General features: G+C 65.8%; 3 protein-coding genes across 3 annotated transcripts; all 3 read right to left on the bottom strand.

Annotated features, from left to right (window-relative positions):
* Nucleotides 1-454: 454 nt before the first annotated feature.
* AMSG_01964 (uncharacterized protein) lies at nt 455-3,143 on the bottom strand. Its single transcript, XM_013906007.1, has 2 exons — nt 2,947-3,143; nt 455-2,500 (listed from the first exon to the last, which is right to left on the bottom strand). The coding sequence occupies exon 2, from the start codon at nt 1,935-1,937 to the stop codon at nt 471-473; it is 1,467 nt and encodes a 488-aa protein (XP_013761461.1). The 5' UTR covers nt 1,938-2,500; nt 2,947-3,143; the 3' UTR covers nt 455-470.
* Nucleotides 3,144-3,188: 45 nt separating this feature from the next.
* On the bottom strand, nt 3,189-5,279 carry AMSG_11679 (uncharacterized protein; the record flags this gene model as incomplete). Its single annotated transcript, XM_013906031.1, has 2 exons — nt 3,189-4,660; nt 4,691-5,279. 2 exons carry the CDS (start codon nt 5,277-5,279, stop codon nt 3,189-3,191), a joined length of 2,061 nt encoding a protein of 686 aa, XP_013761485.1.
* A 167-nt stretch (nt 5,280-5,446) lies between these two features.
* On the bottom strand, nt 5,447-10,194 carry AMSG_11678 (uncharacterized protein; the record flags this gene model as incomplete). The annotated part of the gene is made up of 6 exons (XM_013906030.1): nt 5,447-5,473; nt 5,516-5,620; nt 5,691-6,968; nt 7,016-8,269; nt 8,405-9,904; nt 9,958-10,194. The coding sequence occupies 6 exons, from the start codon at nt 10,192-10,194 to the stop codon at nt 5,447-5,449; spliced, it is 4,401 nt and encodes a 1,466-aa protein (XP_013761484.1).
* Between the last annotated feature and the right edge of the window lie 1,073 nt (nt 10,195-11,267).

Genomic DNA, 11,267 nt, shown 5'->3' with positions numbered 1-11,267 from the left:
CTTTTTAGATCATGTTCGGGTGGGGGGGGCGCCGGGAAAGACAATCAAGAGCAGCGTGGTACGAGACAGGCCCTGCCCCCCCCACCCACCCCCATCAAAAGGCTTGAGGCCTGTTTCAGGGATCCCAGTCCCTGGTCAACGAGGTAAAAGGTTTGCGGGGCGGTAACCCCGTGGGTGGCGATGGTAGAACCCCCGTTCCCCATGGGTTTTTTAAGAAAAAGAGGATCCCCCTCCTTTCCTTTCCCCCCCCCCCCCCCCCCCCTCCCCCCATCGCATCAACCATCCGTCACCCAACACAACAACGTAGCCAAACGTGTGCCACTGGTCTGCATCTGGTGCAAATCAATTGTCGTGACCTGTTTCTTTCCACCGTCTGATCTCTCTGTCGTGTGCGGCGGCACCGTTTTCTTGATCACCATTTTCTCGCCAATGCTCATGCGCGTCACCCCCATGCTCAAAGCAATAGTTGTTTACGACGACGACGACGGGGCCACGATCTCGTTCGGCACCCGGAACGGCTGCTCGCGCCCAGCAAGCACAAGATCGGCCTCGGGAACAACAAAGGCGAACGAGGGCGGCGGCGGCGGAAGGGCGGGCTCGACAGTTGGCAGGTTGACGTCGCCGTCGAGCTCGATGAGACGGATGCGGAGCTGCATGTCTGCCAGCCGCTCGGCGTCCTCGATTGAGGTCTCGGCCTCGAGCGGCCGGCCGAGGAGCGACCGGATGCCCTCGGTGACGGTGGCAAACGTGCGCCGGTCGGTGGCGGCAAACTGGACGGCGACCTGCGGGTTGTCCTCGGGGCCGATGGGTGTCGCTAGCAAGAGCGCGATCGACAGCGCCTTGTCGAGCGAGACCTGCTTCTTGGGATCGGCAAACATCGGGCATGTGCCACCGGTCACCACATCGGCAATCGAGGCGACCGGGACCTGGACCACGCCACCGATGGCGGCCTCGCCAGCCGCATCCTTGGCCGTGAACGCTAGCAGGCTGCCGAGAGAGTTGAGTTGGAGCCGCACGCCGACCGGCTGCTTGACCTTGCCCGACGGCGGGAAGAAGAGCGGGACGCCGCGCATGAGCACCGCCTTCAGCTGCTCCTTCACCACCGGCATCATCTCCTCCACCAGTGCGGCCTTCATCGCCAGCGTCTGCTCCGTCTCGGCCGTCTCGGCCGTGAGTCCCATCGCCGCAAACGTCTCCTCGATCGATCCGGCCTTGGCCTTGAGCTGTGTCACCGCCTGCCCGGCTGCGCGGACAAGCGCATCAATGCTCGACGGCCGCCGTCCAAGCACCTCCTGCAGCGTCTTGCGCGCAATGGCCACCACCATCGGATAGTCAATGTACTCGCCTCCAAACGAGACCCAGATCTGGTCCGCCACATTGACGCACACGCAGAAGATCTCCTCCACTGCGTTTGGGTGGTCGAGCAGAATGGCAGGCGCCACGTCATGCTCGTTTGCCTTGAGCGCAAACTCCTTTGCCACAAGATCCGCCATGCTCATCGCCGCGCCTGCCAGCGGATAGTCGCGGTCCGTCCGCGTCTGCTGCGACTGGATGAGTGTCGCAAACTCCACCGGGTCCTTGCAGCACATGTAGTGGAGGCAGTGGAGGCCAAACACTCCCGTCCGATTCATGTCTGCCCGCGGATCCGCGTTGGCAAAGCCAAACTTCTTCCACTGCGTCGTCACCTCGCCCTCGAGCTGCTCCGTCGGGTACACCGTGTGCCACAGCATCGCAAGCTTGTCCGCATGCTCAGTCTTGTCGTACGAGAACGACTCCTGGAGCAGAGCCTGCTTTGGCTCCAGCCACGCTGTCATGAACGCCCGCGTTTCGCTAGACTCGGCAAAGCCCGACGACGTGTCCATCACCAGGTTCTTGACCTCGGTCGGAAAGTCGAGCTCGGAGAGCGCCGCGATCATGGCGTTTCGCTCATCTCCCATCTTGGTCGCAAGCAGGAGCGTCGTGATCACAGACAGTGCATGGGCCCGCACGTTGAGATCCGCAGAGTTGACCAGCGCCTTGACCACGGCCTCGTACGGCTTGGACGGCGGCCCGGCGCTCGTCGCCCCGTAAGCGCGAGAACCGCCGCCCGGAGGACCGCAACAGCCTCAGGCCCTGAGCTTCCATATCCTTGCATCAGCGCCAGCGAGTTGGACACAATGTTCGACTTGGGCGACGTGATGCCTTCCGCAATCTTGAACACCACATCCTCGCTCAGAATCGACCACTCGGCGTAGTTCATCGCCAGCGGCAGCACCGCAAGCACTGCTGCGAGCAGGTTGCCCTTGCTCTCCTTCACCAGCCGAATGAGCTCACTGAGCCCGCTGGCGTCGATAAACACCGACGCAAACTCGTCCTCCATCAGCCGCTTCTTCAGCTCCACAAAGATCTTGCGGTCGTCGTGCTTCAGCGCATCAATCGCCATCGGCACCGCAATCTTCGCCCCCAGCTGCAGCTCCAGCGTCTCTCCATCCAGCTCAGCAATCCATTGCGAGCCCCATTCCTACAATTATCCACGCCCAAAGAGCCCAGGGCCCTCACTCTTTCCATGAGTCCTCTCCCACCTCTAGCCACCGTACCATGCATTGCATGCATGCAACGCAACCGATGCCAATCTGAAACAGCCATGGCCAAAAAATGACAGGTCACGCCAGAAGACTCCCCCCTCCCCCTTCCCCGCCTTCCTCCCCCTCCCCTCCTCCCTCCTCCCCCTCCTCCCCAATTCCCCCCTCCTTCTCCCCCCTCCCTCCCCTCCCCTCCCCTCTCCCCCCTCTCCCCCCCCCCCCCCTCCCCCCTCCCTCAGCCCCGCCCCCTTTCCCCCCACGCCCCCTCACACAACAACGAATGCATGTCGACGAAAGAAGCCACCCATGCCCGCGGGCAAACCAGACGAGAGCCAGAAAACAACCGCCACCCCCCAACCCCCCACCCCCCCCCCTGCTTCCCTACCTCTTGCGACACTGCCTTTCGGGAGGTGGCATGGACAAGGACGAGATCAGCAGGTGGACGACCCACCACTCGGCATGCTGTAGACGCAGCCGTAATGGCATCGTAGAACGTTCCGTTTGGGTTGAACGTCATGTCCACAGGCGGGTTTGGCGCAAACATGACCTTAACCGACACGCTCATCTTGCCCAAGTTCTGCGAGTCGAGTCTTGCCGCCCACAGCCATCAACTCGCCCACATCCGTTTTACTCGGGCATCACAATCATGATCGGCACGCTGCCACTCTCGCCCTCATCGTCCTTCTCGTCGTCACTCTCGGTTGCCACAACAATCTCAACCGGCGAGCCCTCTACGTCCAACCGCCCGCCGGCCAACGTCACCCGGATCTGGATGCTCCGCCCGGCCACAAACGACTTGACGTCGACCACGGCCTTGCCGTCGTCGTCGATAGCAATCTTGGTGGCTGCGAGCCCGCCGACAGCCTCGGCACAGAGCCCGACCACGCTCGGGTTGCCCCACTCGTCGCGCGCAGCGCCCACCTCTAGCAGCCGCCGCCACGCCCCGAGCTCAGCTGCCTCACTCGTTCTCCGCACCTCAGCCTTGTGTCCGCACATCGGCCCAGCCCGCACGCAAACCGGCGCAACCAGCCCAGCCCGTGCAAGTGCCAGGCTGTATTGCCCGACGTGGACAAATGCCCACAGCGCCGTGTACGTCCCGTCGCCGTGGTCCATCACCCGCCCGCCCGCGGGGCTTGCCTCCAGCTCGCTGCCGGCCACCGGATTGCCGTGTTCGTCGCGGAGCGCCACCCGCCACTCCACCATTTCGTTGGCGCTCACGCTGCTCTTCGGTTCGGCAAGCACGACGCTCTGCGCCGCGTCGACCTCGCCTGCAGTCACCTCGCATACCCGCCGCGCGATCGCTGTCCGCACCGGCCAGTGGTCCTCGTCTTCAAAGTACACCGCCACCTCGTAAACTCCGATCCTGTCGAGCACAAACTGCGCACCGTACACCCCGCGCCCGATCGCCTCGGCCTCGGTCGCCACCTTCATCCGCGCGCCTGCCTTGGAGCCCCAGAACCACGACCGCCCCGCAGCCACAACCACAATCCGTTGCCGCGCCCCGAGCGCATACTCGTACGCCTCGCCACGCCCGTCCGCCACAGCAACCACCACCCGGCGCTCCTCGCCCGCCCGCCCGCTGTACAGCCCGTTGCCCGTCACCTTGCACGCCTGCGGCCACACCCGCCACGGCGCAAGCGCAACTCCCGAGCCGCCCATCACAAACGGCGTCTTGACAGACATCGTCCCCACCACAGGCGCCGTCGCCCGCCGAGCCAGCACTGCTCGGCCCGCACGGGCGGCCTGTCGCCTCGTCTGCTGCACGCCAGGTAGCATCCGCATACCCAGTCGGCCCATCCCGCCCTCGCCCACCTCGCCTGGCCCAAGCGCCTCCTCCTCCACCTCGCCATGCCACACGTCGTTCGCCCACCCGCAGCCTCCACTCTCCGTCCATCCGCCGTACACAACCATACGTTCACCGCCCATGCACATGACACCGCCAAACCGTCCCAGCGGCAACTCGCCCGAAGTTGCAAGCAGTACCTGGCTCCACTCGCCACTCTGCACGTCCAGCCGTGCAAGATCGCCCAGCAGCCCGCCTCCGCTCCGCCCGCCAAACACATACATGAACTTGCCCACCGCGCTCGCGCTATGCCCCGCTCGCCCCAGCGGTCGTGCTCCCCACGTACTCACAGAACTGAACACCCGGCTCACTCCGTTGTAGCTCACCACGTCGTCCAGATACCCGCGCCGCCCGCGTCCGCCAAACACATACACCAACTGGCTCCCGCCCGCGAGTCCCACCCCGCCGCTTCCGCCGTCGCCACCCGCAAGGCCCACAGCCACCGCGCTATGCATCGACCGCGCTTCAAACTTGCCGCGTACCACAACAGCACGCCACTCCTCGCGCTCAGTCTCCAGCTCCCACACATCGCCGAGATACTGCACACCGCGCTCCGTCACATACTCGCCGCCAATCACAACCATCTTGCTCGCCCCGCCGTACCCGCCGAGCTGAACCGCAGCATGCCACGCCCGCCCGCGCGGCACCTCGCTTCCGCTGCCCTTGCTCCGGCCCATCCGTTGCCAGCTCTCCACCCCGTCTCGCACAACCTTGCCCACAACAACAGAGTCCAGCGCGAGCCCGCTCGCCCCATACCCACCAAACACAAACACCTTGGTCTGCGCGTAGTTGCTCACGCTCGTGTGCCCAAACCGCGCACCATCTGCCAGCGTATGGCCGCCGCTCGCGTACTCGCCGTCGTCCAGCGAGATCATTCCATACTCGTCGAGCACTAGACGAGACTCGAGCCCCGCGAGAACTTCGCCGCCACGCCGCTGCCCTCCACTCCCACCTCCGTCCATCCACCGGCGCTCCACACCGCCGCCGCCGTCTCGGTTGCCTCGCCGTACATGATCGCCAACAGGGCTTGCACTCTGCACGCTCACCAGCCCAGACTCCACAGCCATCCCTGGTGACACCACAAGCTGCACGCCGCCAAGCAAGCCAGCACCCGGCCCGCGCCGCCCTCCACGCCCCCGGCCTCGGCCTCGACCTCGACCTCGGCCCAAACCTCTTTGGCCCTGGCCCCGGCCCCGACTCCGCCCGCGGCCCCGGCCTCGCGGCCCACGCAGCGGCGAGAGCGCCGCCCGGTCCGTCGCGGCCACACCAATCATCATCGGCGGTACAGTTGCTCCGGCCTCAACACCGCCCATGTCCACCCCGCCCTTGGTCCGGAATCCGTACCCGCCAATCGTGAGCACCCATGGCACCGGCGGCGCCTCGCACTTGCTCACCTCTGCCACCACCCCAGCTCGCAGGCTCGCAGGCCCGCCGTAGCTGTACGAGAGGCACCGAAACTCGGCGTTGATCGTCGCCGCAGCGCCGTTGACCACGCCCACACCTACGTGCCCCAGTGGCAGCATCCCAGCAAAGCCAGAAGGCATCGCCACCACCAACAGCTCGTCGCCGTCCACGCTCACACGGCAAACACCGGCGTCTCCACGCACTGCCTCAAAAACCACGCCCAGCTCGTGCTCGAAACCGTCGTTGATGACAGACAGCCCATCGCGGCCGCTCACGGCCCCCCACACTCGCCCGCCACCGTCACAGTCCCACGACCGCATCACCAACCGCGTCTCCACCCCAAACTCAAAACCAACAACCACCCGCCCCCGCGGCGCAGGCTCACCGGCCTCCAACTCATCGGAAAACACAAGGCCCGCACGCCCAGCAACCACAGATCCGGCACCGCCGCGAGCCTCCAGGAGGCCCGCTGCTGCCGATGGCCCCACGCTCACGAGCACGCCTGCCGAAAACCCGTCCGCAAGCATCTTACGCGTCTTGGTCAGCAGGCTGCACGCCGCACGCGGCCGCTCATGCCCGGCCTCGAACCCGCCGGTCACCAGCGACACGCTGCCGGGCCCAAACACCTGCCATCCCGGCTGAAGCGCAGACTCGCCGCCTACGCCGTCAAACGTCGGAATAAGAAGCGGGGCAACCTCGGCCTGCCACACGCCCACAGCCACGCGCTCCACGTCCCAGCTAAGCGCCACCACGTCCGCTGGCCCGGTCGCAGGCCCTTCGCCGCCGCACACCACCCGCACCCGCTTGCGCGCTAGTCCCAGCTCCTCAAGCACCCGCGCCACAGCCTCAGCCCGTCCGCGCGCCAGCGCGTCAGATCCCAGCCCCGGCGCGCTCCGTTGGCTCCCAACCGCAAACGCCCGCGCCACGTGCCCGGTAACATTGATCGAGAGGAACGGGAACCGCTCCATCAGCCGCACCACATCCCGCAGCGCACCAGCCTGTTCCCGCTTAACAAACGCCGACAACCGCTCGAACAAGATCGGTGGCTCCAGCACAGGTCCTGCGTTAGTCATCCGCACTTGCGCCGTCACAAGCAGCTTGGCCAGCGGCGGCCGTGTCCGCCGCCCCGCAAGCTTGCCCAGCCCCACCTCGATCAGCTTCTGGTACGCATACCCGCGCCCGATCACCAAGCTCCCGCTCTCCACACGCGGCGGCCGGGAAACCGCCCGTGGTGCATCAGCCACCGCGGCGGCATGTCCTGCGTGTACACGCTCCCGCCAGCATCCATGTCAACCAGCTGCACGTACACGTCGCGCACCCGATACTCGGCAGATGCCTCGCGGCTCCAGAACATGAGCCCCAGCTCACAAGCGTCGTCACTGAGCACTCCGCTCACCTCGTCCTGCACCAGCCACAGCTCTTCCGATGCCGAGTAGACGCCAACCCACGGCGAGCGGCCGCTCTGCCTCCCGTTCCGCGGCACGCCCACCACCACAGTGAACAGTTCGCCGAGGCGCGAGGCGTGCCACCCGCTCACCGCAGCTTCGCTGTCCAGCGCAGGCCCATCCCAGGCCATAGACTCTTCCTTGGCCGTAAACACCGCCTTGCCCGAGACCACAGCCCCACCGGCCTCACCCACACGCGGCGCGCCCTGTCGCAGATAACCGACGTACCGCCGCTTGTCGCCGACGCCCACAAACAGCGACTCGCGCTTCAACTCACCGCGCGCCTTGTGCAGCGACTCCACATGGACACGAATCGCAATGACCCACCGAAACCGCGCGTCCAGCTCGCCCACCGCATGCCCGGCAACAAGCACGCCCAGCGGCTGCTCCGGTACTTCCACAACAGAGCCACGGACTCGCTGCTCGTACTCCCGACAGACTCGCTCAGCCTCCGCTGTCGGCGCCACCAGGCCCCACACCCCGCGACTCAGTGCAGCCAGCGAGACGCTCAACACCCGCCCACCGATCCCGGCTTCGCTTCCAACTGCAGCTCCTGAGTCCACTGCCACCTCTCGCGCCCATATTCCAATATCCACAAGCGTCTCTGCGCTCACAGCGTCGAGCGTCCCTTGCCCAGCGCCAACTGCCACCGACGACACCCGTGTTCCACCGTCGAGCCCGGTGCTCGCCACAACCGCAAACAGCGGTCGCGTAAACACGTCGACAACATCAGCGTCAAACACCTCGCCAACGCCCAGCTCGGCGAGACTCTCGGCTGCCAAAACTCGGACTCGGACAACAGACACTCCAAAGCTGAGGTGAATAACCAGCGGCCGCCTCTTGCTCTTTGCATCACTCGACCACTTCATGTCCACCTCGTGGAGGCCGTCGAGACTGAGCTCAACTGGGTCGCCGTCGTCACGCCCGGCCACCACCCTCGGACTTCCATCATTCTCCACGCACACCCCAATCAGCCGCTGCGTGTCCGACACGCCAAACATGCATGCGCCCTCGGACTCCACCCTCATCTGCAGCCAGAGCTGCGGCCGCGCTCGCGGCAACGCCCCATGAACCACCATCGCTTGACTGCGCAAGCCTCCGTCACACACCCCCAGCGTGAGCACTCGCTCGCGCGCGCGCCCCTTGGACACGCAAACGCCTGCAGACGTCAGTTCAACCGCACGGTTGAACCGTGCTCGTTGCGCAAGTTCGCTTGCGCTCAGCCGATTCACCACAGGCACGCGCCCGCCGCCGCCCACCGCCACCACTGCGCCCTTGATCACAAACTCACCGTGCGCAAGTGGCGAGTAAACCTCCACGCCAAGCGAAGCAAGGTCCATGCTCGCCACACAGTCGCTCCGTCCCGCGAGCCACTCTACCGTCACCCGCCCGCCAAGCCCGTGCCCCATCACCACAGGCGCCGCCGCCGGGCTCTTCAGCCGCGCCAGCACAGCCTCCACAGGCAGCGTCGAGACAGCGAGCTCCGGCGAGGCTGCAAGACCCTCGCCGCTCCGCGCCGCCCACCACGCCCCATCACAGCCCGCGCCCACAAACGTCACGCCCACGTTCCACGTTCCGCTGCGTGACACCCGCTCTCGCAGCGTCGGCGCTACCACAGGCAGCCACTGCCCACTCCCGGCCGAAAGTATGTCGCCGGCCCGCGCCCAGCCCATTTGCCCGAGCACTTCGTCGTTTCGCATCCACTCGTCGCCACTCTCCAGCCCCGCGAGCACTTGCTCAAAGCCCACAAACGTGGCCCCGTCAGACAGCGCAACCACAATTGGGACGCTCCCAGCGCTCACGCTCGTCGGCTCCACGTGGAGCGAGACATGAACTATGATCGGCGAGCTCACCGCCAGAGGTGACCGCCACAACGACTCGAGCTCCGGCCACACCACCGTCGCCGGACCGCACAACCCGTCCCGCTCTCGCTGATGGCACCCGCACCGGCACACTTCGCTCGGTACTCCTGCAAGCGCACCATACTCAAACCGCGAGATCCTGTGCCGAAGCCATGACGCCCCAGGGCCAGACGTGCCAGTAAAGCCGAGGTAGCCGGCTGCAGGCACGTCGCCGCTCACAAGCCGCGCCGCCATAAGCGGCACGCCATCGATCTCGACATGCAGCAGCGGCGCCTCCACAGAGCTCGCCGGCTCGTACCGCACAAGCACCTCGTGGACGCCTCCGTCGCACAGGTCGCCCACGTTCTCGACGGCTGCCACTTTGCCGCCGTCATGCGCAGAGTGGACGCCCAGCCTTGTGTAAATCGGCCCATCAGGCTGCTGACACGAGACAAATCGGAGCGAGAACGCGTCCTCCAGCCCAACACAGCCAAGCCCGGCGCCCGAAAAGCCGAGCGCCTGGAACCGCGCTGGGTCGTTGTGCGCCACAAGCGCAAAGCCAAGTCCGAGTCCGCCGTCGTCGCGCTCGGCCTTGTACTCAAACACAACCACAAATCCGTCCGCCAGCAGCCGCCGCGTGAGCAGAAACCCACCACCGGTCGATCCCTGTTTGTGCAGCGTCGACGCCACACCCTGCGGCGGCGCAGGTGTTAGCTGCAGCTCGCCGTTCTCCACAATAGCAGGTCCCGATGTGTACATGCCCGCCGTCTCAAACACCATCGACGTGTGCGAAAACGCCGCGTCGAGTCGCTGCCCATTCGTGACCTGCACCAGCGGGAGCGGCAAGCCCTGTGCACGCCGACACTCGCAGCAAAGCACGGCGCTCGCTGAGCTTCGGCAACAAGCGCCACGCTCAGTGCCTCCTTGCTCACGTCCACGTCGTCAAGCTCGTCCGTCGTCTCTACAAGCGCATCGTTGAACTGCCCGTCGCCAGACTCACTCGACGACTCGCTCCAGCTCCGGCCCCGCCGTCGCCGCTTGGGGGAAGCCCGCTCCCGCCCCTCAGCCACGGCATGCGCCAGTGCCGGTCCGGGCGGCATCCGCCGCAGCACTCGCGAGAGCGATCGCGGCGCCTTGCAGTCGTGGTGCGGCCGAATGAGCGACGAGAGCAGGCCCCGACTCGGGCTCGAGCTCGCACCGCCCAAGCTTGCCAGCACACTTGCTCCGCTTCGACGTGTCAATGACCGTGACAGCGCGCGCGTCACCAGCGCCACTTCGTCGTCGTCGTCTACATGCCTCCGGCCGTGCTCAACCGCCGGAGGCGCCATCAGCGCCGCGCACGACCGGCGCTGGCCAGGCTCAAGAAGTCCAAAGTACTCGTCCGCCGTCGAGAGCGGCGGTTTGTATCTGTTGTCCTCGCCCGTGTACCCGTGCCGTGAACCAAAGCCGAGAACTCCCGACTGCGTATGCGTCGCCAAGTCGTACACTCGCTCGCGGCACACATCAGGCGCGCGACTCTGCTTGTGGCCAGGTAGCCGTCGCGCCCGTACCGTCGCCACGCTGCCAAGCACCCAACTCTGCTCCACAGCTCCGGCGCCGGGCCCAGAACATGCCTCGCAACCGCACACATCCGCCGCATACCCGTATCGTACAACCGTTTCGTCTGCCAGTGGATACTCGGGCCACGCCACAGGTCCCCGCGGCAGCACAGCCTCCGCCTCCACCTGTACATGGCATCCACACACGCAGTCGTCAGCAACGCTCGGTTCCACAATCTGGTCAGCTCTCGTTGGCGCTGCCGCGTCGTAGCCAAAGTCAAACACCACGTTTGGGAGCGGCGACGTCGAAGGAGGTGCTCGGAGCGCCACAGTCTGCTGGCATCCGCCCCGGACCCGATCATTGTCGATGCCCATCGACACCAGCATCTTGCATACCCGCCTCGCCCGCGCACTCGCCAGTTTGTGATGTCGACGCGAGACCGCAACGCCCGACTGTTCCGGCACCGCAGAGACAAGAATGTGTACCCGCGCCCGCGGATAGAGCGCGAGCACGTCGTAGACTGCCCGGATACCAACCGCGTTCGACGGTGACGGCATTCGGAGTGCACTCTCGCCAAGCATGAAAATCAAGGGGAGTGTGAGCGTGCCCACACCGCCGCGGATCCGCAGCTGCG

Source organism: Thecamonas trahens (genome assembly GCF_000142905.1).
Source record: "Thecamonas trahens ATCC 50062 unplaced genomic scaffold supercont1.7, whole genome shotgun sequence".
In the NCBI taxonomy this organism is placed as follows: domain Eukaryota; order Apusomonadida; family Apusomonadidae; genus Thecamonas; species Thecamonas trahens.
This window is presented reverse-complemented; position numbering and strand designations above follow the sequence as displayed.

Excerpts from the sequence above, each read along its gene's own strand:
- AMSG_01964 (XM_013906007.1), bottom strand. The coding sequence starts at position 1,937 with ATGGGAGATGAGCGAAACGCCATGATCGCGGCGCTCTCCGAGCTCGAC.